This window comes from Botrytis byssoidea (genome assembly GCF_014898295.1).
Source record: "Botrytis byssoidea strain MUCL 94 chromosome Unknown BBYS_017, whole genome shotgun sequence".
Taxonomy (NCBI): domain Eukaryota; kingdom Fungi; phylum Ascomycota; class Leotiomycetes; order Helotiales; family Sclerotiniaceae; genus Botrytis; species Botrytis byssoidea.
In genome coordinates this window covers 849727-873093 of record NW_024065858.1, presented here as the reverse complement: position 1 = coordinate 873093, position 23367 = coordinate 849727, and the positions used below count along the sequence as shown (strand labels likewise).

The 23367-nt window shown below is 41.8% G+C and overlaps 9 protein-coding genes across 9 annotated transcripts; 4 read left to right on the top strand and 5 right to left on the bottom strand.

The window, feature by feature from the left end:
* Positions 1-559: 559 nt before the first annotated feature.
* EAE97_008327 (uncharacterized protein) lies at positions 560-3043 on the top strand (the record flags this gene model as incomplete). Its single annotated transcript, XM_038878841.1, has 13 exons — positions 560-621; positions 746-789; positions 857-886; positions 942-987; positions 1037-1092; positions 1140-1216; positions 1267-1337; positions 1387-1459; positions 1522-1660; positions 1724-1856; positions 1913-1955; positions 2005-2590; positions 2685-3043. The coding sequence occupies 13 exons, from the start codon at positions 560-562 to the stop codon at positions 3041-3043; spliced, it is 1719 nt and encodes a 572-aa protein (XP_038730521.1).
* Positions 3044-3444: 401 nt separating this feature from the next.
* Positions 3445-4986, bottom strand: EAE97_008326 (uncharacterized protein). The gene is made up of 2 exons (XM_038878840.1): positions 3849-4986; positions 3445-3793 (listed from the first exon to the last, which is right to left on the bottom strand). The coding sequence occupies exons 1-2, from the start codon at positions 4818-4820 to the stop codon at positions 3665-3667; spliced, it is 1101 nt and encodes a 366-aa protein (XP_038730520.1). The 5' UTR covers positions 4821-4986; the 3' UTR covers positions 3445-3664.
* Positions 4987-5921: 935 nt separating this feature from the next.
* EAE97_008325 (uncharacterized protein) lies at positions 5922-6191 on the bottom strand (the record flags this gene model as incomplete). Its single annotated transcript, XM_038878839.1, has 1 exon — positions 5922-6191. The coding sequence occupies one exon, from the start codon at positions 6189-6191 to the stop codon at positions 5922-5924; it is 270 nt and encodes an 89-aa protein (XP_038730519.1).
* A 2103-nt stretch (positions 6192-8294) lies between these two features.
* EAE97_008324 (uncharacterized protein) lies at positions 8295-8705 on the bottom strand (the record flags this gene model as incomplete). Its single annotated transcript, XM_038878838.1, has 1 exon — positions 8295-8705. The coding sequence occupies one exon, from the start codon at positions 8703-8705 to the stop codon at positions 8295-8297; it is 411 nt and encodes a 136-aa protein (XP_038730518.1).
* Positions 8706-9899: 1194 nt separating this feature from the next.
* On the top strand, positions 9900-11427 carry EAE97_008323 (uncharacterized protein; the record flags this gene model as incomplete). Its single annotated transcript, XM_038878837.1, has 3 exons — positions 9900-10283; positions 10362-10451; positions 10524-11427. 3 exons carry the CDS (start codon positions 9900-9902, stop codon positions 10662-10664), a joined length of 615 nt encoding a protein of 204 aa, XP_038730517.1. The 3' UTR covers positions 10665-11427.
* Positions 11428-12827: 1400 nt separating this feature from the next.
* Positions 12828-13288, bottom strand: EAE97_008322 (uncharacterized protein; the record flags this gene model as incomplete). Its single annotated transcript, XM_038878836.1, has 2 exons — positions 12828-13174; positions 13237-13288. The coding sequence occupies 2 exons, from the start codon at positions 13286-13288 to the stop codon at positions 12828-12830; spliced, it is 399 nt and encodes a 132-aa protein (XP_038730516.1).
* A 391-nt stretch (positions 13289-13679) lies between these two features.
* Positions 13680-15325, top strand: EAE97_008321 (uncharacterized protein). Its single transcript, XM_038878835.1, has 5 exons — positions 13680-13946; positions 14146-14240; positions 14318-14341; positions 14427-14542; positions 14620-15325. The coding sequence occupies exons 1-5, from the start codon at positions 13904-13906 to the stop codon at positions 14792-14794; spliced, it is 453 nt and encodes a 150-aa protein (XP_038730515.1). The 5' UTR covers positions 13680-13903; the 3' UTR covers positions 14795-15325.
* Positions 15326-16132: 807 nt separating this feature from the next.
* EAE97_008320 (uncharacterized protein) lies at positions 16133-17480 on the top strand (the record flags this gene model as incomplete). The annotated part of the gene is made up of 6 exons (XM_038878834.1): positions 16133-16148; positions 16205-16236; positions 16333-16443; positions 16534-17084; positions 17134-17278; positions 17337-17480. The coding sequence occupies 6 exons, from the start codon at positions 16133-16135 to the stop codon at positions 17478-17480; spliced, it is 999 nt and encodes a 332-aa protein (XP_038730514.1).
* A 1403-nt stretch (positions 17481-18883) lies between these two features.
* EAE97_008319 (uncharacterized protein) lies at positions 18884-23034 on the bottom strand (the record flags this gene model as incomplete). Its single annotated transcript, XM_038878833.1, has 3 exons — positions 18884-19340; positions 19421-20585; positions 20640-23034. The coding sequence occupies 3 exons, from the start codon at positions 23032-23034 to the stop codon at positions 18884-18886; spliced, it is 4017 nt and encodes a 1338-aa protein (XP_038730513.1).
* Positions 23035-23367: the final 333 nt, after the last annotated feature.

Sequence of the window (23367 nt, the reverse complement as noted above, 5' to 3'; positions counted from 1 at the left end):
TGCGGGGCTCCACACACCAAACTGCAAACGGATTACAACGCACGGATACGCGAGACTTGTATATGCGCCCAGCCGGTTATTAACCCCAGATATGGTCATGCAGAACCTACAACGAGAAATCATATTGGTTGGATGAATAGAACGTGGGATTTATCCCATGTAAAGATGTAGACAATTTAACCAGGGTATCAGAAATCTGGGGGTGGGGAATCTGAGGTTGAGAGGAGATATACTTGGCTCCCTTGGCCAATTGTTGGCCAAGATGGAAGATAGTTATGGATATCAGTCTCGACTGGTAGATGGAGAATCGTTTCTCCTTTGGGATGATGGGGTATGGGGTAAATTGGATGATATTATATGGTTGTATTCGACCACATTTGTGATGGCAGACTAAACTCCCAGAGGCACGACTTTCCTGCAGAGGCTCAACTTTTTCTTCGTACGCGTTTTTATTGAAATCGACACGTCGAGACTTCTATTACATTTTTGGTTTCGATGAGAAATACTCTGATTGAAACAGCTCAATCGAATCTCAGATTACACGAATAGACTCGTCAAGATGGCGGTCGGACTTGGGCAAAGGTTTTTGATGAAGATTGTGAAGAATGAATCTATGAGAACGTACGTGCAGAGACCTTGAACTAATTGAGAATTGACAATCGGTACTAACTTTTTTACGACAGGGACCCGTAAGCATATATATTTCTTCGCGAAATTCTCTGAACTAATTGGAATCTTTGCGTAGCCCGGAAATTTATGGATGGAGGGTTTTCTTCTTAGCATGTTCCGGTATGCGCACAACTTTGCGGACTCGAGAAGAGATATGATGGCGGAATATTTACTAACTTATACACAGCTTGTTTTGGTGGCATGCTTTTTGGTTGGGGTACGTTTAGCCTAGTATTCAAAAGCTTGAATACAGAGGATACTGATTCGCATAGATATTGGTACAATTGGAGGTGTTATTGTTATGCCGGCTTTCACCAAGTATGTTAACACTCCTATACTACGCTGAGTAAATCATTGACGGGAGCAGGAAATATCATATCGACACGCTTAGCAGTGTTGCGCAAGCGAATCTTGCATCAAATAGTGAGTTTTGAAACGTGAGCTTGGAGTTTGATTCTAATAATAAATAGTCGTCAGTACATTGCAAGCAGGTTGTTTCTTTGGATCATTGGCTTCCTACTATGTAGCAGATCGATGGGGACGAAAGGTAATGACCCCTATTAGGATTCATAAAGTCGATTTACTGATAATTTAAAGCCTGCGTTGCTCCTTGCTGCCGGCATCACGATTCTGGGAGTCATCATTCAATGTGCATCAGATGGGCATATGTGAGTGGAACTGACTTAAAAGTTTTGGTCGATGGCTAAAGATTGATAGTTCAGCATTGTATGTCGGTAGATTGGTTGGAGGACTAGGTGTTGGAGCTGCCAGCATGCTTACACCACTTTATGTATGTTCCACAGGATTCCTCTTCTTTTTGAGATCCCAAACTGATCAATCCATTACCTTTAGGTCAGTGAAAATGCACCAAGAGCTATCAGAGGTGCTCTCACCGGAATGTATCAACTATTCATTGCTACTGGGACTATGTTGAGTTTTTGGATCAACTACGGCGCGTTATTACACCTCAAAGGCGATACAGCATGGATCGGTAATGCTACCCCCTTTAATGCAGAACTGTAGCGAGCGGAACGCTAACTTTTTCATTCCTTAGTTTCACTTGCTTTGCAGATGTTGCCAGCAATTTTCCTATTCGTAGGAATCTTCCTGTGTCATGAATCTCCTCGATGGTTAGCTCGCCAAGATAATTGGGAAAAAGCTACTGCGGTCTTATCAAAAGTTTCCAAGTAAGCTATTTGCTATCTTCATGAAACTCTCAGAAGCGCTACTAATCCAAACAAAGTCTGCCACCGGATCATCCATACGTTCGCATGGAATTAGAAGAAGTATGATCCCACCATCCGGCTAATCGAAATCCTACTTACTCTATCTTAGATGGCCGAACAACTCGAAAACGAACGTCGACTAATCGGTGGTGCTAGTTTCATTGATCTCATGAAAGAAATGTGGACAATAAAAGGAAATCGCAATCGGGCATTGATATCAATCGGACTAATGATCTGTCAACAAATGACCGGCACCAACGCCATTAACTACTACGCTCCAAAGATCTTTTCGAATCTCGGCATTGACTCCACTACATCCGGACTATTCGCAACTGGTGTCTATGGAATTGTGAAAATGGTAACCTGTGCTGCTTTTCTTCTTCTAGCCGCCGATTCTCTCGGACGAAGAAAATCTTTACTCTGGACTAGTATTGCACAAGGATGTGCTATGTTTGTTATTGGTTTCTACGTGCGATTCGATCCGCCGCTTAAGGGTGCCGTTATACCTCCCGTGGGATATTTTGCTTTGACTTGCATTTATCTATTTGCTGGATTCTTTCAATTTGGATGGGGACCCTGTTGCTGGATTATCGTTAGTGAGATACCGACTGCGAGATTGAGAGCGTTGAATGTAGCGATTGCGGCGGCGACCCAGTGGCTGTTTAATTTTGTGGTTGCGAAGGCAGTTCCTACTAGTGAGTATTTTCTCTATGTTTCTCTCTTCTTTCTACACCCTTTTTCATTCCCTCACCGAAATCACCATCATGAAATAAACTGACATCTAGAAAGTGTTGGTAACAGTCGGCCGCGCTGGCTACGGAACTTACTTCATCTTCGGAACCTTCTGCTTCAGCATGTTTTTCTTCGTTTGGTTCCTTATCCCTGAAACTAAAGGTCTCTCGCTTGAAAAGATGGACGATCTTTTTGGAGTTACTGCAATGGCTCATAAAGAAGATGTGGAATCAAACACTGGATCGATTCGAGGCACGGGTACTGAAATTAACGCCAATAATGAGAAAGCCGCTGCTACTATTCCTGATGTCGAAGCCGGTAATGATAGTTTAAGGAAGAGAGAGATTACAAATACCACGAATGAGGAAAAACATATTGAACACGCGGGTGCACCGAACGCGCAGGTTCACAAGTAAAGTCTATGTTTTACAGGGGCTGGTAAGGATAAGGGAGTTGGACTACGAGATGGTGCGGAGAGTGAGAGGATATTGACGTCTACGAGACATTTTATGGGAAAGGAGAAGGATAAGAGTGAGATGTGGAGTGTGTGTGATCAAGTGGGATGTTGTTGTTGAACCGTTATGATCTAAGTTGTTATTATCTCTTCATAATGTGGCATAGCATGAAGAGTTCTGTGTGTCAATGGGGATTTCTCATTGGGAAGAGGGCGTCCAGAGGAGGTTATTTTGTGATCACATTTATGACGGTTATGGATTTCAAGCCATTTTATATACCAATTTCATTCAGTCGGTACATCAAGTAAATCTATTGATTCAGTTTGCATTATCTGTAGTGTTACATACCAACTCACTCCCGACGGTTTCCTGGTGATCTTTCAGATACTAGGAGTCAAGCTTTCCTCTACCAACAAATCATTGATTAACTATATGAGGGGAACATCAATACCTAAACGCCGACGTAATCAATTACCAGCTATGAGTGGAGACCATCTCGTCTCCACTTGTGATTCTTCTAAATCGCAACTGTTAACAGGAACCATACTCTGCTACCCCGCCTCACTCATCTTCAAAGTACTGCTAAACCTTCTTCTCCCACTTTCTCATTCCAAACCATCTATAAACACCTCTACAAAGGGGTCTCCAAATGTTCCTCTCGCAATCAAAATACACATAGCCCAAACCCATCAAAGCACCACTCAAATGCGCCTAAACAATTCAATATTAGTCACATGACATCTGAAGATTCTTCAGAAATTCTTACCGCGTGCCCCAATCTAAGAGTTTTATAAGCACCACAAACACCCAGCAAATCAAACAACATAGCTGCACCCAACAACTCCTGCGCCGCAAACGGATACGGAATAAACAGAATCTGAAAATGAGCTTCTGGGTGTTGCATAGCAAACGCACCAATCAATGCAAAAATCGCACCGCTCGCTCCCAAAAAGGGTACCGGCGCGACCCTCGGTCGAAGTCCTGCACTTAAAGCTTGAGCCCAACTACCCACAACACCCGCTGAGAGATAGAAGGCCGACATGTGAGGAATACTCGATTTGAACGATGGATCTTGTCCCAAGGCCGGCATGAAGGAATGGAATCCATACATATTCATACCCAAATGCGCCAGTCCCCCATGACCAAATACACAGGTGAGCAATGTGAAATTTCTATTCATGCCGGGTGTATGTAGGAAGATGTTGGACCATAATCCTGGAGCCAGACTGCCTAGAGCATGGATTCCTATATTTGTCGCCATGATGGTGTACGTGAATTTTTCCGAGGGCATCAATCTATTCCAGAATTTTTCTCGTCCCTGGGGACTGGAGAGTTGGTGGATGGGTGGCCATGGGGTCGGAGCATATAATATTCCAGGAGGGTAATTCATCTCGTGCATTTTGCGTCTTACATCATACGTGTTTTCCTCGTTTCGGATGAACATATCCATGATTTTGGGTGTCTCCTTTTGGAGATTCAGATTCTCGTATATGGCCGAGGTGGTGTATATAGTACTAACGGCTACCACGGTAAATAGAGTTATTGCAGCCACATTGGATTGAACCGGAGGGCTGGGTTGAGGAGGTGAAGGTGGCTCAATATTAATCTCCTGTGAAGAATCATGATTGTAGTTTGTAAGAACTCTAGATCGAAAGCTTCTTGAGTTTAATGGACGTCGTGTTCGCGCAATGCGTGAAAGAATCCCTGAAGGCTTGAAAAGCCCAAGTTTTCGAATCATTATTGAGATATATATTAGAAGTAAGTAATCTGGTGTTTGTTACTGCATCGAGAGGAATTCTATAATACTATTATGTTCTTGCTTTCGACAAGTACGGTAATCGCATCCTCGCTGTACCGTGCTGCTAGTCACTCATATTGCTTCAGGTGATGTCTCCATCAATAATTCGCTCTGGCACGTGATTCAACTTAGCGTATGAACGCTATTTTGGAACTATGATACGCCCTCTACATAGGAGAAAAAAGAGGCCAAAATCGATCACCCTAGTAAATTCTATGATAAATCAATCGAAGTATGAAAGTACAAAAGTATAAAAGTTAAATAGATTCTTGAATAATCTTCAATCATAAAACTATTTAAACGTTTAAATTCTCTGAATTGGAATGGAACAATTGAGTTGTTGAAGGCCTTTGCCAATGGTCAATTCCGGCCCGTTTTTTCTCCTACGGAAAGACGCCACCTGGGCTGTTTCGGCATTTAGGAGGGGAATTGCCTCCCCTTAACCAACCGAATAATTGTTCGTCAAATTCATTAGCTCAACAATGTAGCCACGGGAATTATGATTTCTGAACCAAGTTATTTTGTCAATTCTATTGAGTTATGTTTGTTGACTGCTATCCAAAGATCCAAAGCTCGATTATCAAGTAAGTTTGCGAGAAAAATCACGTATCGTATTAATTGGATTAGGTGATATTATCTTATAAGTAAAAAATCTGTCTAAGTGTAAGTTTGAAGCTGGTCTTATAAATCAGTTAATATTTTATAATTTGAAATATTATAAGCTTTTTAGCTTATAAATATAGGGTATAAAGCTTATATAAATATTCTCTTATAATCCAAAAAAAACATCTTTAGTTAGATGGTTCATTAATCCAGTATGACTAATAACCAAATATTTCATTCTAATCCAATTAATACGTACTAATAAGTCGAAAAATATAATAAAATGAAACGAAAATGCCAAGCAAAGTTATCATGATAAAGCAACGCGTGCTAGCTCCTAAGCTTATAATATTGCCCCTCGAGCATTCCCCTTAGTTGAGTCCCTAAATTCTAACCCATAGAACCTACTCATCTCCCGCAATTCACAAACTTCCTAACCTATTTCTTCTGCCAAATAACATCCCCGGAATTGACATCTGATAGCTTTACCATAACACCATCATAATATCCGTGGTTAAAGCCTGCATTTAGGGTGACTTCTAGACCAAACTTCTCTTCTTTTGAAAAGATGAACAGCGTAAGTTCTCCTGTTTCTGGGTCTTTTTTTCCAACTTCCATATACTCATCCAGGTATTGCGTTTTCTTACTATCGGAATATGGCAGACGAACGGAGAAACGCTCATATGACTCTCCCAAAAAGGCCGCCATGATATTTTTGAGTTTTCAAATAGATGTGTAGTGTCAGAAGAGTTTTGATCCTCATGTAAAATTACACAGCTAGAGAATACCGACATGTGCCGATCGGTGGGAATTTTCCTGGAAGCTTCATCCACTAAGATCGCAGGATATCTGAATAATTCTCAGAATTCTCAGACTATGCCGCAAGAAAGACTTGCTTTGTTTCAAGTGTGCAAGATGAACCTGTGTACTATCTAGATCTCATGTGTGTTGGAAGGCTGAAAAACGCCAAGGATGGTAAAACCTCTTATAGAATTGGGAGTTTATGATTCAAAAGGAATCAAACGTAAGAGGGGTGCATTTGCAAGATTTTGCAAAAGTTAGTAGATGTATTGTAGAGATGAAGTAAGGAAGTGGGCGAGAAAGAGAAATAAATTATAACCTTGGTGGTAGAATTAATCAGGTTATGGGAAAGTGAACGAAGTGATATCCGCACGATCGTGAGCAATAGTAGATTCAGTGTATCTTGACCACAAGCAACGTAACATAACCCTGCGCAAGAATTCATGTGCGATGCAAAGATGGATCCAAGATATCCTTGTTTGATGATGTTCAAACAAGTTACATTATCTCTCAATTGCTCAACGCCATTTTACGAACATCTTCTATCCTCGCGACCACTTCTGAGGGATTTCCAAATACCTCAATTGAAGACTTATACCTCTCATTGATATCACGTGCGCGAATACTTCTCGGACACATCCGATATTTGCTAATCAATCACCCACAACCGGGGTTGAGGATATTTAGATTCCGAATCTGTACGGCGCTAAACTTTATAACATGATGTTTCTTAAGGCACAATAAAGAAGTGTTGAAGATTCATAGTAATAATGTGCGCTACTAAACTCATCACTCTTAAGCTGATGCATTAATACTTGCTTGAATGCTTAGTTAAGTTAATTTGGATATAGTCACCTCAATAAAGTTTGCGCGAAATTGATCATTCGAATAAACTCAACAATTTTAATAAATAATTAAAAATCATCAATTCTATATATCTCTTTTAAAATCTAAAATTGTATAAACAATTGATCAAATGATATAATATAAAAGTTTTTATAATATTACAAGATAATTTAGTAAAATTATCTCTAATTATATTATAAAATGAAGATACTAATATTCTAATTTCAATCAAATATTAATTTTTATATATTAAATACTTTATAATAAATTTTATATTTATAGAATTAAAATTAAACAAATTTTTTTGTTATAATTTTATAATTCTAGATTCTTTAATTGATATTATATATAAATTTGAAATAAAATAATTTTTGGAAATCAATTTATATATCAAAATTAAGCGAATTTTATAACTTTTTTAGAGATTTCAAATTCAAAATTTTTTTCAATTGAAACAAAAATTAAGAAAAATAATTTATTTATTTTTTATTAATATTATAATGAATTTCTATAGAATCTTTAGATTTTTCATAATCAAAACGAAGGATTGATTTTTGATATTATTTTGAATAAAATGAGTTTTGGTGGAAAAAGGCCTTTCGCGCAAACTTAATGTCTAGTACTGTATGGTGGAACTATGAGAGAATAATCACCTGTACAGTTGATAAGTTCTTATTTGGAATTTTATAATTGGAGATTGACTTTACTTCTGGAGCTTTGAGTTTGATTTCGCTTCACACTTTTGTTGCAAAAGAAATTGATTGAAATGACCACGTAGATTTGAAAGATATCGCTTAATATCAATTCTGGACGCATTCTCTCCTATAACAATCAATCTCTTCACTACCAGGCTCTCCTATCTTTATCTTATGATGCCAACCTCTTGAGGACCCAGGTCTTTCTTCCTGTAGATCAACGCCAAATCCTTATTGGGATTCTCGTGCCACTTGATATTCTCCAGCAAATCCTTTAGTCGCGCCTCCAACCCATTATCCCCCAGAAGCATATCTTCAAGTTTGAATCCAACAGTGTCGTACTTTTTTAAGAAGTACTCATCCTGATGAGACCACTCAGACCAGTGCCCTTTGTAAGGCTTTTCTTGCGAAATACTTCTTATACTTACTCCTCGTCTGACTTCCTCAGCTCGTCTTTCTTGCTCCTTTTTCATTTTCTCTTCTTCAATCTCTTCTTTAACCATTTCTTCCAAACCATTTCTGCGTCATCCTTTCCACCTCCGCAGTCCCTCTTAAACGAGTCTAGCTGGTCTATTCGACGCTTCTTTCGTGCCGTAAGCTTACTTATCTCTTCAGCCTTATCTGCAAAAGCTTTCGATGCCTTCAGCAGATTTTCCATGGCATCTCGGAAATTATTTTCACGCGCTTTGAGGCTTGTGTCTCCATGGTGATATCCCAATTTGAGGGAAGAGTCAAATTTTTTCAGATCTTTGACAAGTTTGTCGAATCCCGGATATGCTGTCAGGAGCTTCACTGAGCCTGCTTCTGATCCGCTCGAAGATTTCTTGTCGTCAGAAGACCCCCGTTTTGATTTGTGTTTAGATGATGGATTCAGTGACATGATGACAAACGATTATATGAGATTTGATCGTGAATGGAGATGAGTTATCGTTTTGTATCTCGATTAGTGGATGAAGATGATGGAAAGTAGTTGGTTTTGGTGCTTAAAACATGAAATTTCAATCTTATATGTCTCAAGTAATGACCTGTTTACGCTAAATACTGTTGGTATTCATCATCTCTCAACAGGCCTATCCAATGGTTTCAATGCAACAAGAATACAAGCTTAAGCTCCCAGCATAGGTCTTATATGGTGATGAAATGATATACTGGAACATTCATACGCCGGCAAGGCCTGGGAGTACTTCGTCGGGCGGCCTGTAGCCATCTTGCTCCTATCCAAATTTCATGTTTGAAGCGGCAATGCAATTGTGCTTTCATCCTTCATTCAAGTCTTGAAATTATCTATGTTAATGCTTGTTACAAAAGAGAGGTTGGTGAATAATGTTCTGTGAGACCGAACCATACACAGTCAATTTGAGCTGCTAAGTTGAATCCGGGTCGATATGGCCAACTAACTATAATTATGCCAATTGCAGTGATACCAGATTGATTTGCATCAAGTCTATTTCGTACAATGTAGCTAAAAACTCTGGCAAAATATTTGCACGTGGTGGGTGGAACTTTCTCCTTTCACTACGTACACAAGGTCTGGATGTGGGATATCTGATCACAGCAGTCAGTTGGTGGTGTTGCTAATTGATCGTTGATAGACAGGTTGCAAAATTCAACATCTTGCCACATCCTGTAACGTCTGAGTGCACTCCAGAACTACTCATACCTCACAAGATAGAATTGAAGAATAATATTGATAAGTTCACTGGTATGGTGTAGAATATTCGTTGAAGATTCTGAAATCACGGCGCGGAAATATTATTTCGCGAACCGTAACCTTAACCTTACCGACGTTCTGGCCGAATCACAGCAAAAGTATCATCCCCTTCAGTAAGCTACTCAATTACATAACAATCCTCTGCAACCTCATCAACTCACCACTCATACTCTCTCTACATTTGCGATTACAGAATATACACTCACTCTCGCAAATTATCTATCCCAAGGTAATTCTAAACAATTTACTTATTCTTATACAATCCTTGCAATCACCACATCGACTCAACTCTCCATCCTCCTTGCGCAAACCAAAACAAGTCACACTGAATCACTCGTACCTTGGCCTGCTACTAGCATAAAAATGTCCTTCGAATCGCCTCTTCCACCCTACAATGCCTCCGATCCCACGGCCACCTTCCTCAATTCCTCTTGTTTGGACCTCCTCCTTATCGAACTCGTCCCTCTGGCTTACCGTACTGTACACGCACTCGATGCGCCTTCTTCACCCTCTTCATCCTCTCCAAATTCATCTGCGCCTCCAAAAATGGAGGAAGAAGAAGAACGCGAACGAGTATTTTACCGTCTGGAAAGTCTCGGATATCGTGTCGGATTGGGTCTCGTGGAGCGATTTAGTAAAGATCGACCTCGGTTTACAGATACATTGGATGTTATTAAGTTTCTGTGTAAGGATTTGTGGATGTTGGTTTTTAGGAAACAGATTGATAATCTGAAAACGAATCATAGGGTATTTCTCCTCTTTTTTTGGGTGCAACGGATAGTTGTTTGGTTGGCACAAATGAATTGATACTGACATGGGGAATAGGGAGTCTACGTCCTGACAGACCATTCATTCCGGCCTTTTGCGCGCATGAGTACAGAGCCTGGCGGAAATGCAGTTATACGCGCTCAGCCTGTTAGTATCTCTTGCTTGTTCACACATGCCTCCGAAATTCGCAAGGCAATGAGCTAACACTTAATCATTCAGTTCTTATACTTCCCCTGCGGCATAATTCGTGGGGCTCTCGCTTCAATGGGTATAAATGCTACTGTTCAAGCGGAAACAACTGAATTACCGGGTGCTACATTCCAGATTAAGAGTATTGTTAATACTACCACGGGGAAATAATGATTATACTTGGATTACTGGAAATAACACAATAAACTCTGCTATTGCCGTCAAAACCACACAATAGGCCGGCCAGCTGTAATATGAAGAAGTAATGGGCTTTAGAGAATCCCTCATATACGCAACTACCCAGAGTCGAATGCCAAGAGAGGGCGAGAAAAATAGAGATATACCATACCACAAGGTACATCATAGTACAATAATATTTGCGACTTAGCGATTTGCGATTTAGCGAGATGGTATGGCAAGGTATGGACCCGGATCAGATGATGATCAGCAAGGAGTCATAGGAAAGGGCTGATGAAGCCAGGAAACTTCAGGGTTATGGAAGTAGACATATTCTGCCGCCGATATTGTCGTCGCGATCTCAGGCAATGGCGATGATAGATTGTCCAGAAGAACCCACGTTATCAACGTAGTGGGGTTTTGCTATGGGGGAATAGCAAGAGAGATGGCCCCTAAAGCAGGCACTATATAGCCAGAATGCAATCAGGAGAACTCACGTACGTTGAATAACATATGCTTACAGAGCGTCATGTTGCATTGCTCCCTAGTGAAAGCAAAGTCAATTGCTACCTGCACTCATATCCTCATTTCCATTCACCATATCTCATGGTATCTTCCCTTTCTCCACACTCCAGATGTACGAGGGAAAGGAAGCGAGGACGAGTAGAAATATAAAAACTCCAGGTTCCTCTCAAACCTCTGAAGTAGATAGCCTCCACAAACCAAATAATCCCATGATTTTTTCTCTCCTGGTTCCTCCCCTCCACCCCCGCGCTTGAGGCCCTCCAGTTCATTTCACGAATCCTATCTTCAGTGATCAAATCAATCATAAGAATAAGAACAACAGCCCTTGGTTCAATTTCAATTTCAGAGATGCAACAAAACCACACGTTCAGCACTTTATCACACTTCTAAGCACACGGGAAATATTGAGTACTGGTTAATTATAAAAAAAATAACCAGCTGTTTTTCTGAGATGTGTAACAGAACGCTACTTTCCTCTACCAAGAGTATGTGTACTGTAGAGTACTGAACCCTCTGTATAGCCATAAAAATAACAAACTGTGTCTCTCAGATATGCAGCAAAAGACTAGTGTTGGTACTATCTATCCCTTTGCTATTGAATATCCAATAGTCATAAAAATAACAAACCATCCCCCTCAGATATGCAACATGAGATCACCACCTAGTCCTACGCTATACAATAACCATAAAAATAATACTCTGATTCCTTAGACATGCAACAAAAGACTTCTACTACCACCACCACTACTTACCCCTCTATCGTTGAATCTTCAATAACTATAAAAATAACAAACCATCCCCTCAGATATGCAACAAGAGTGATCAAAAGCTCAATCCACTCCTCTCTTTCACGTCTCCTCGTAATACCCAACTCAGCCAGGTTATGGATATTAGATTTTGAAGTGGAGTGGATAGCACGGCCCGCTATGTATTATGCTCTCTAATCTCCAATATCGTGGGATATTGTTTTGGGTCTTGCAAATGCTCGATATTCACAACTCACTTTGATCAAGATCTTCTCGCTTTCGGATCTAAAATGCATGTTGTTGAATACCTAGAGTAACATGTAAAGATGATGGAACAACTTCTTTTACCTATAATAATGTACACGCAAATGGATATTATAACCCTCTTCCTCTTTCAAATAATAATTTCGACATTGACAAATGAAATAAGGAAAAAAAGAAAAAAATTAACGAAAGAAAGTACTGTAGGAGTGAAAAAGAAATGTGCCTTCGTACTGGCACGTAGGGATTCCCGGACAACTATGATGCCGGATTCGAAACCTCAAAACGCCATTTTCACTTGCTTGATGACATCCAGTACCAAGTCAAGCCCGTCGCTAAAAAAAATCAAACACTTTCCGTGCCTCCCAGATCCTATCTCCGTCCAAGTCCTTTCCGGTCTGTCCTGCTCGTCCATCCTGGGTATATCTCCGATCCGTATTCCAATCCAATTCCCTGTCCTCCCTCTTTCTTCATCTCTCTCCCAATTTCCAGCTCTTGCAGAATTTGGGAGTTTAGCCATATTGGATAAAAACCCTCAATAAGATAGTTCTTCGCATCATATCGTTTGGCCAAACGAGCTTGTTCATCGAAGAATGTATATCCATATCTGCTCTCCTCTCATTCTTCACGAAAAGCTTACAAACTTTGGATCCCTCGGCTTCCCATCCGGTCCAATATTTTCTCTCTTGAAACTTTCCTGCATCCACAATCTCCTAGCCTCGTCAAAATTGACCTTCTTTTTCTTCATGATTGACTGGATTTCTCTTTTTCCGTTATCTGAAAGTCCATTTCGTGGATCCGAATCTAGGAGATTTTGAGAGAGATTGAAGTTTGAAGAGGTCAAACCAGATTCGATGTCGTTTTCGAATGAATGGGGAAGTGCGTGATAGGGCGTGTACATAAATCGGGGAAGACGCTCGAGGTAATGTTCGGGGATGTATGGAGACCAGCGATCGCGGGTTATAAAGGCGACTGGAATGGTGTTAGTAATGTGACTGTTTCAAATAGTTTATCTTGGGGGGAGTAAAACTTACTAGTAGAGATAACAAGGAAAATGAAGACGGTTGTATAGAGTAAATATGCCATCTTGACCTTTGATGTCGCCGGAGCCTTTCAAATCTCATGCGCAGTTGGTCAACAGTTGTAGAATCCTTGATCTCTAGATCTCTTTTCAACAAGTCGTTTTCGTAGTCGCAAAGGTGTTGGGTGTTGGGTGATGGGTGATAGGTGATAGGAAAAAGGAAAAAGGAATATTAATTTAAATAGAATAGGTAGTCATGAAGAGAAAGAAAGAAAAAAGATCTGGCGATAACCTCGCTTTTAGAAACAAGACGTCAGCTCATCAGTTGATGCCCGCCTCATCCGAATAATTTGAATTTCTCTAACCGTCCAAACCTCACAGCCACCTTTCCGCATGCGAGTGAATCTTGGCTCGAGCTTGGAAAAGTGACGAATGCCTTTCAACATGCCTTATTCATGCAGTCGTGTGATGAGTCAGCTGTAAGGCATCAATAATCCACCACAGGCCAAAAGACAGAAGACTAAAATAGGATAAGCGAGACGAAATCTGATTGGACGCACAAATTCAGTGATTCGTGAATTTTAACGATTTTGCGACAAGATCTTGATACTCAGACATAATTTCGACTACCGCCAACGACCAAAAGAATTTCCTCAATTCACACTCACCAACCCGTCAAGATGTCTCAATACGTTTCCGCTGATTTGATCTGGGAGGTTACCAGTACGTTTACCTGTTTTTATTGTTGGAATGCTGAGTGATGGAATTGGAATCTGGGGTCGAAGGCTGGAGGGACTTGAGGAGAGTTGAAACGACTGAAGAGGGAAACGTTGGATTGCAGTCTCGAACATTGAGAGGATACGAAGACAGGAGGAGAATCGAATAGAGATGGATAATTACTGATGGTTATGGAATTTTCTAGGATCCCAGAACGCTTACTTGGTCAAGCGCTCAACTGGTGGTGGAAGCACCTTCTCCAGAGACCCCTTGAACTTGACCAACAAGCACTCCAGAAAGGTATGGAATCATCGGGACGATTACAGCAATCTCAACCGCAAAATCTCCAATAAGAGTAAAGGCTAATCGAATTGCAGTATGCTGGTTTCGTCAACGACAAGGTACGATACGAATATGATCCCCCAACGACGAAGATAACAGAGGAATGGAAATGGAATGAGTGGTACTAATTAAGTTTATGGATAGGCCGTTGGTGTTGTCCCATCTGAGAAGGGTGTTACTTTGATCACCAAGAAGACCTCTGCCAGCCAAAAGCCAGCATCCAGCTTGAACAAGACCACCTACAGCAAGTCCGGCAGAAAGTAAGTTTGATCCAATTATGGAACCTCGTCGAACCCAGCAATGACAATCAATACTAATAAAACTTTCCTAAAAATAGGACCTTCGCTGGTGTCGCAAAGACCGTCGCCCAAGGTGGATACAGATCTGACCTCCGTGCTGAAGCCGTCGCCCGTTCCTCCGCTATCCTCGAATCCCAAACCCCTAAGAAAGATGCCCCAGCACCAAAGCTTAGAGGATCCAAGGCCGCCAAGGCTGCTGAGAAGGAAGAGTAAAGGATACCAATTTGATATGGTTGGGGAATGGGGGAATTGATTATTGTTCAATTGGTAGGGTCTAGTCTGGTTCCTCAGGTACTCTTAATGAGTGGAGTGGTCTATTTTATGACATTTGAGACAGACATACAAACTAGTTTTCAATGAATCGGTTACATCATGACGGCTTTTGGAAATCTGGATGGAGTTCAAAGTGATGGTTGTGAAGTGATTGTGAGACTAGATGGTGGAGTTCATAGATCGTTTACAAACGGAAGGAAAGCTCACGCAATCGGCATCACAATCCACAACGGAAGAGTACTCATCCCATTCCAGAGCTCAATTTGCGATATACGGACATGTGAATGTGATGACCGGAACAACTCGTAGAGCTTTCTCCCCTAATAATGCACATGTCTTTTGCAAGAACGATAGACGCGTCCGTAGATTTCCGAAGCGAAGGGAATTATGCCTCGGTCAGTAAACAATTAGATAGCCGTTTCCCCAGACTTACCCAAGGTTACGTATTGATGGGTAGATTTCGGAGGAGATGGCACTTTTATATAAACGATCAATCATCCTCGATTTGAAATTGATGTGATATATCTTCATTACCGGTACTTTACACGTGTTTATCACTTACCCTTACCATCTATCCACTCAGCTCAGTTATCCTACCAGTACCAACCTACCAATACCAAGAAGTCCCAAGAAACGCACAACTGCCCAGGTGTAACAAGGTAAGACCCGAGTTCCTTATTGCGGTCCCAAAGTATCCCAAAGTATCCAATTGGAAAGGGACATTGGAAGAATTTCCCCACTATAGCAAGCACCCTTCGACTTTTTTACCCCTCCAGCCAACCAAATCAGAACCAACCAAATCACCCATTCTGTTTGAGCTTCTGACCCTTTTTAAGCTCTCCACTTCACCGACTTCAAATTGGAGAATAAAGACTGACTGATTCGCTGTTTTCTCTTTGGAAAAGATAAATCAAAAGAAAATCAGAAAGAATTGATATTAAATTTAATTACTTGAGGTATGTACGAATATACATTTTCATTTGAGTGAGAGCGAGCGAGGAAGGGTTAAGAGAGGATTAATAAGCAAGGAAGTGAGGGGTGAATTGATAGTAATAGTAATAGAGCAGAAGATTGGATGAGTGGATGGGTGGATGGGTGGATGGATTTGAGTTGTTGAGGGGTCCAATTTGTTGGATGGGCGAGGCGATGCGGGGTATTGGCGCGAAGTAAGGTTACTAATAATTCTCGACGGGACAGAACTTACAACTCACACTCTCTCATTATCTCAATACAAAATCACACATACACATACCTCTACATACATTCACACATCTCAAAATGGGTTTCAAAGCTGGTAGGTATATTTATTACACGAAATTGAGATGGCAAAGGTACTGATTTGAGGCATAGTCGTCGCTGGTGCTTCCGGAGGAATCGGACAGGTGAGTTTTGTTTACTTGATTTGGATCTTCTGGATGAAATACAGAAGAGGTGCACTTATTAGATAGATTGCTAATTTGTTATCGTGTTGCCTATAGCCATTGTCTCTTCTCCTCAAGACTTCTCCTCTCATCACCGAGTTGGCACTTTACGATGTTGTCAACACTCCTGGTGTTGCCGCTGATCTTTCGCACATCTCGAGCCCAGCTGTACGTGTACAATCCGAAGAAATGGGATGAGTCTCAGAAGTGTTGGGAAGGAAAACATATCACAGGGGCTAATCTATGCCACCTACACAGAAAATCACCGGATACTTGCCAAAGGATGATGGTGCCAAGTTGGCGTTCAAGAACGCCGATCTCATCGTCATCCCAGCTGGAATTCCCCGTAAGCCAGGAATGACTCGTGATGATCTCTTCAATATCAATGCTGGTATCGTCAAGGGTCTCATTGAGATCATTGCCGACGTCGCTCCAAAAGCTTATATCCTTATCATCTCCAACCCAGTTAACTCTACTGTCCCAATTGCCGCTGAGGTTCTCAAGGCTAAGGGAGTCTTTGATGCTCAACGTCTTTTCGGTGTCACTACCCTTGATGTTGTTAGAGCTGAGACCTTCGTTGCTGAAATTGTCGGAAAGGCAAACCCACAAGAATTGACTATCCCAGTTATTGGTGGTCACTCTGGAGAGACCATTGTCCCACTTTTCAGCCAAGCTGAGCCAAAAGTTGACATCCCAGCTGACAAATTGGATGCTCTGGTTAACAGAGTTCAATTTGGTGGTGATGAAGTTGTCAAGGCTAAGGATGGTGCTGGATCAGCTACTCTTTCTATGGCTTACGCTGGTTTCCGGTATGTTTTAAAATCTAAAACTAAAAAGATCTTATTGACCAGATGATAGTTTCGCTGAGAAGGTTCTCAAGGCCTTGAATGGTGAGAAGGGTATTGTCGAGCCAACTTTCGTCTACCTTCCAGGTGTTCCAGGTGGTGAGGCTATTGCCAAGGAGACTGGCCTCGATTTCTTCTCTGTTCCTGTTGAACTTGGCGTGAGTCTATTTCCACTTTTAATTGAAGTCGAGATTGAGGAAGCTAACTATCATATAGACAAACGGTGCCGAAAAGGCTCAAAACCCTCTCTCCAAGATCAACGACGCCGAAAAGAAACTTTTGGCCGCCTGCGTCGAAGGTCTTAAGGGTAACATTTCTAAGGGTGTTACCTTTGCTAATGCTCCTCCTCAACAAAAGTAGTTTCCCTGTTTTGATCCCTTACCTCTCTTCTTCTTCTTCCTACTTTTCAGATTCCTTCTCCTTCTCTTTTCATATCCACGTCAGGCACTTGAAAAGAATAAAGTTGATTGTGATGGAAACCTAGCCTGTAGCAAAAAAAAACATTCCCTTGTTCCTTGACTGATCGTTGGCGTCTTGCTTAGATAGATTGTGAGAAGTTCTTTCGGTTTTTCGATGAGGGATTTGGAGGCTTTTCTTTTCCTGACTTCACTTCATTTCTTATTCTTCTTGGGCAATGTTTCGAGAGTGGTAGTCATGAAAAGATGGAGATGGGATGGAGAAGAGGTCTAAGGAGAGGTTGAAGGGTGGGAGGAGAGCAGAGGATGATATAAATGAAGTAATGAAATAATCAAAAATAGATATTGGATCCACGGGATGGGATTGAGAGGATAGGAATGAATTGAGTGAGTTCATGTCGGATCCGAGCCATAGAATCAATGAGTTCATGGAATAGGGAATGGGATAGGGTTGATCATGGAATTGATAGCAAGAAATGAAATGAAGTTGATTTTTAAAAACTGAAAGTTGTCTATGGATTGTCTTTGAATGAACCCGATTAGAGATTTCAGTAATCTGGACTGTTTTAAATGTTGGAGTGAGTTTACATGAGGCTCAAAATGTTTCCTCCCTTTATTCCTATTCTTCCTCTTCTTATATCCTTCGTTCCGCTGCTCTTAGTTTCTGAATCTCGGGGTGTTTGTGTTGCATTTGGTCCATTGGGGTTTACAATTTGTAGACAATAGTAGGTTTCGGATTTCGGACATTGGATGTTCAAGAGTATATGATGAGTACGTCAAATGAAGATTGATAATCGACACTTGGCAGTTGAGAATTTGAAAAGTTGAGGAGTTGACAGGATCACTAGCTATCATAGTTGAGAGAGAATTTTCTATTTGTAGGTACCTAGGTAGGTAGGTAGTAGTTGTCAAGATTGTATCTATGTATGTATCTAATGGGAGACAAAACCAAATTTGATGTATTTTATTGTACTATATATGAAATGAGAAGATCTCGTATTGTACTGTGGGTTTGAAGAGAGGAGGTGAGGGGATGAATGGAAGATAGTAGAGAGGGAGAAAAGAAGGAAAGAAATCATCAAAACCGCATGCAATCCAATCCGAGCCGAGCCGAGCCGATCCAGTCCAATCCGATCTAAACCCATCAAAATTTCGGGGGAAAAAAATAACTATCGCCTAAACTCCTCATCTCTCGTGCCACATATCAAAACCCGGAGCCAGTCCTAATTCCAATCCTAGTCCCAATCCCAATCCCAATCCCAGTTCCGATTTCTAATACTACATACAGCATACGTTACTCTCATATGGTGCTCATTTTCCCACCTTCCCATTCCGAATTCCCAATGCCTAAATGCCCTTCTTCCCCTCCACACTCCCCTCAAACCTATACTCCCGCCCCCTACACACCCTATCTACACGCTCCCTAACCTCAGGATACACATCCCTATACGCCTCCCTACCCATCCAACAATCCAAATGTCCATACCCTCTAATCTCGGTCCGTTCATACATTTCAAACTCTGTCCCTCCGCCATTTTCGTCCCTCAGAATTTCGAGCGTCTTTGTGGTGCTTTCTGGGTTCAGGACTTTGTTGTCCGAGCCGGAGAAGAGGAAGAAGGGGATGCCTTTGAGACGACGGATGTTTTTGGACGAGGTGAGCGGGTGGAAGAGTGGCGCGTTGCCGGTGACGTGTCCGATGGTGCCCATTTTCATAAGGAGATGGAGACAGGTCATGTTGACGCCGGAGAAGAAACGGTTGATTTGACGATGGGTGGCTTCGTTGAGGTTGTTATGGTTCCAGAGACTAGGGTGTATTTTGATTAGCGTCATTGAAGAGGAAGAGAGAAAGTAGAGGTATAGGACAGGGACAGGAAAAATACATACCGACCGAAAATCAACGAACAGCGATGACATGAAACATTATTACAAATCTCACACCTCTTATCAGGATAGAATCTCAGCAGCTGATTGACTGCTTGTTGGAAGTACGAATCTTCCTTCGTACTACTACAACTGAACCAATTGCCCCCAAAGAATTTATACAACTTGTCAAAGGGAATGGGACCCGCGAGTGCTTTTGCCAGATTCAAAGTTGCCCAAATTGGGTTCATAAAGACCTGCGAACAAGTGACTCCTAGGATCCAATTCGCGGGAATGGTACCATCTAGAAGTCCGGACGAAAATGCCACAGACCCCATACAATGAGCGATTGTATAGATAGGGTCATGGCCATGTTCTTTGCGAATCCATTGAAGCGAGGCTTTGATATCGAGACGCGCGTCGAAGGTGGTCCAGTTATTTTCCGCGACCGCGAGTTGACAGATACGATGGACGACGACGAAGCAACGATAACCAGCGCGGGTGAAATAATTAATAGCGTTTACTTCAATGGTTGGAAGCGCGAAGATTTGATGATCGACCGAGGCACCGGGGATGAAGAAGAGATTTTTGGTTTCGATGTTAGGGCTTTGGGGTTCCCAGACGTGGAGAAGGGTCTTGACGTTGTCGGAGGCAACGATTTGAATGGTATCGTCGGGAGGAGTGTCATTTATGTAGCCGGTATAGGTGACGGATGGATATTGAAGATACGTGAATGGAGCGAAGAAGAGATTGGCTGATTGTTTTGCGAAGAAAGTCATAAAGCTTGTGGTGGATTGAAGTCTAGACCAGAAGTTACGACCAAAAGCCTGGAGTGTGAAAATTTGCGATAGGAAATCTTTGGGTTGAATATGCATCATTCCTCTTCCTAGCACGGTCTTGTTGGAATCTTTCTCCGTGATGGTAACGTATAATGTTGATGCGGCGGTCCAGAATTTTAATGGTCCAAGAGCAACTGATGAATCAACGATTTTGAATCCATGGAAGTGTAATTGTTTTCCATCAGTAGAGGTCATATCGAAATCATATGTGAGATTTCGAGTCCCAGGAGCTTGATGATCGACGTTGAAGAGTTGGAAGTCTCCACGTTGAACCATGAAAGGACTACCGGGCAATGAAGCACAAACGAATGTGCCAGTTAACATAGCCGAATGATCTGCTCGGTAAACAACTATTGAAGCGACGTCAGTAATGGTATGAAATTTCAATAGGGAAAAGTACATACTTTTACGTGTATCAAAAGTTTTGACACTTAAAAAGAACCTTGAAGCCTCGCAAAGTCCCCTGGCAGTCTTGGCAGCAATTTCATAATCCTCACGATGGTCACCCTTCAAATTCTCTCCAATATGAACGAATCCTTCCATCACCTCAGTGAACCCAAACCCGCTTGTCTTGGAATTTTCAGACTCATCAATCATCTTAGTAGCTTCTTCGACTTCAAAGTTTTGTGTGCTATAACTTTGCAATTGCATGGGAGCATGCTTGGGCTCGCCGAACAAATCCAACAAACCATTGCTGGTATCATAATCAATGCTAAGATTAAGGTTCTTTGCAGCATGAACAACTGAGCGTTCAGCCAAAGCGGTAATTGTTGCGAATGGATTGACACCTAGTGCGCAGGGAATAACAGCAGCATCGGAAACTATGAGACCAGGATATGTCTCAGTACCATTACCAGTGAGGAGTTCTCCAAAATGATTGGTAACTCCATATTGCGCGGTGTTATCCGAACTCATACAAGCACCTCCGATAGGATGAACGGTGATTTCTTGCTGGCCTAGTGTTGAATAAAATGGATTATTAACGAATGTTCCACCGACAGCTTCTGTGGCTTCTTTGAGAACGTTGTTGATTTTTCTGACGTGATCACTTCGACCCACACCAAGAAACTCAAGACACGGTTTATCATCTTTGAGAGTGAGGATAGCTTGATTGGTATCGTGACTCATAACAAGATATGTTTGTGTTCTCTCAATACTACCTTTTTTGTAGTATGGACCCAAGAAACGACTTCCTGCAGATGATAGTGTGTGCCTCAATCGCTCGAGAGTTGTCAAATCTGCCGGTGCTTCAGAGCCTGGAAGTTTCTCAAGCATGAATTGAAATAGTGGAGCAAGTGCTTTTGGAATCGCACCTTCTTCGATAACATAACCATCCAAAACATTTGCATGGCCCTCTCGATTGTCGATGATGCCTGTAATAGTAGGACCAACAGGATTATCTGCTGCGGGGGATGCACGACCAATTGCATTAACGTCCTCATCGGTGTTGTAGCCAAAAGCTAACATATCACCATTGCCACTCATGGATTTGCCTACTCTGTCGCTCATGCTCATTCCCAAGCTCCTACTTCGAAGAAGAATTTCTGTTGAGCCAATGGATCCGGCTCCCAGGAAGACGCACTTCTTTGCATGTACCCACAGAAGATCTTCGTAAATGTTGGTCTTGAAAGATCCACGATTGCTTCCATGCCATGCAAAGCATACGAGATAACCTTCCTGTTTAGGGTCTGGATGTTTTTTAACATATCTAACTTCGCATTCACAGAACATTTCTGCTCCCCAGTTCCATGCATCCGAGAGATAGTTTACCAAAGTACTGCTTTTGCTTCCATCATTGACACCAGTGCAATCCATACCCGTCAAAGCAGATGGGTACATCTCAACGCCAGTACTGTTTGGTCCTCCAAGGAATCGAGTAGTTTGTGGTGGGCGATAGAATTTCTCATGCATACCTAGGATTTTAGCCTGCTTCTCCAGCAACGTCAACTTGGGGAGCGCAGGCCAGTCTTCTGGATAACTTTGAGGTTGTAGAACAGATGCAGCTCGGTCGTAGTATTCTTTCAGTGCTTTCTCCTCTCTCAATTCCTTTGGCCAACAATCCATAGCCAGAGTGTCTTTGTCGGCTTCGAGAAATACATTGGCGTTCAAGAGACTTGTTCCACCCAAGCCATTGGCTACGAAGGCATTTTGACCCTTTCCGAATATGAGATGATAGAGACCCGTAGGATCTCCCTCTTCTACCATCATTCCCGGTAAAATTCCTGGGGCAAAATTTCCTGATACATGAAGTTCCTCCATCGCATGCTTGGTACCACTGGGATACTCCCCCGGCCATTTTTCCTTCCCTCTTTCCAAGAGACACACTGATTGTCCAGCTCTTGCCATACGACTCGCAGCAACTGATCCACCATAACCTGATCCAATCACCACTACGTCATAAGCATTCCTCAGAAGCTCTACAGGCTTCGATATCCGAGGAAAGACTCTACTGTCAGGATCATCGGTATATGTCCGGATCTTAGAATGTTGTCTCGCTTGACCCCCTGATGCTGTAGTACGAGCACCAAAAGATTCAATTCGATGTGATTTATCAATATGTCGATGTTCGTCATCGCTTGAACAATGCCCATTTGATTGTGTGTGACCATCGATATTTTTAAGGACGTCAAAAGATTCATCCAGTCCACTATCTTCATGATAATGACCGTTTTGATCGCTACTTGAATCAGTGCCATTGGCACCATTTGATTTGTGTTCTTTCCCATTGGCGTTAATCCCATTGCGCCGCTGTTTACCGTTCGGCATATTGGGAAACTCTAGAGGCTCAGATGTCGCCATGATGAGATTTGTACCAGTCTTGGTACACCAGTGGAAATGTGTAACACTTGAAACTTCAATTGAGGTATTGACAGCTCAATAGTGATACCAAAGTTTTAGATCCGAATGTCGATACACTCGCGCAGCAGGGGTCTCTGGTGATCGACCGAGATCTTCAATGGATAACGCTAGCTTTGAAGATATATATATGACTCGGCAAAGAGGAATTAAAAAGTAATTTTTTGAAACAAAAGTGAACAATAGCCTTTGTGGAATGAGTAGTATTTAAAGAAAGGATATGGGCAATATGGAGAAACATCTTCGTTAATATGTTAGGAGGTTTCCAAGGCTGAG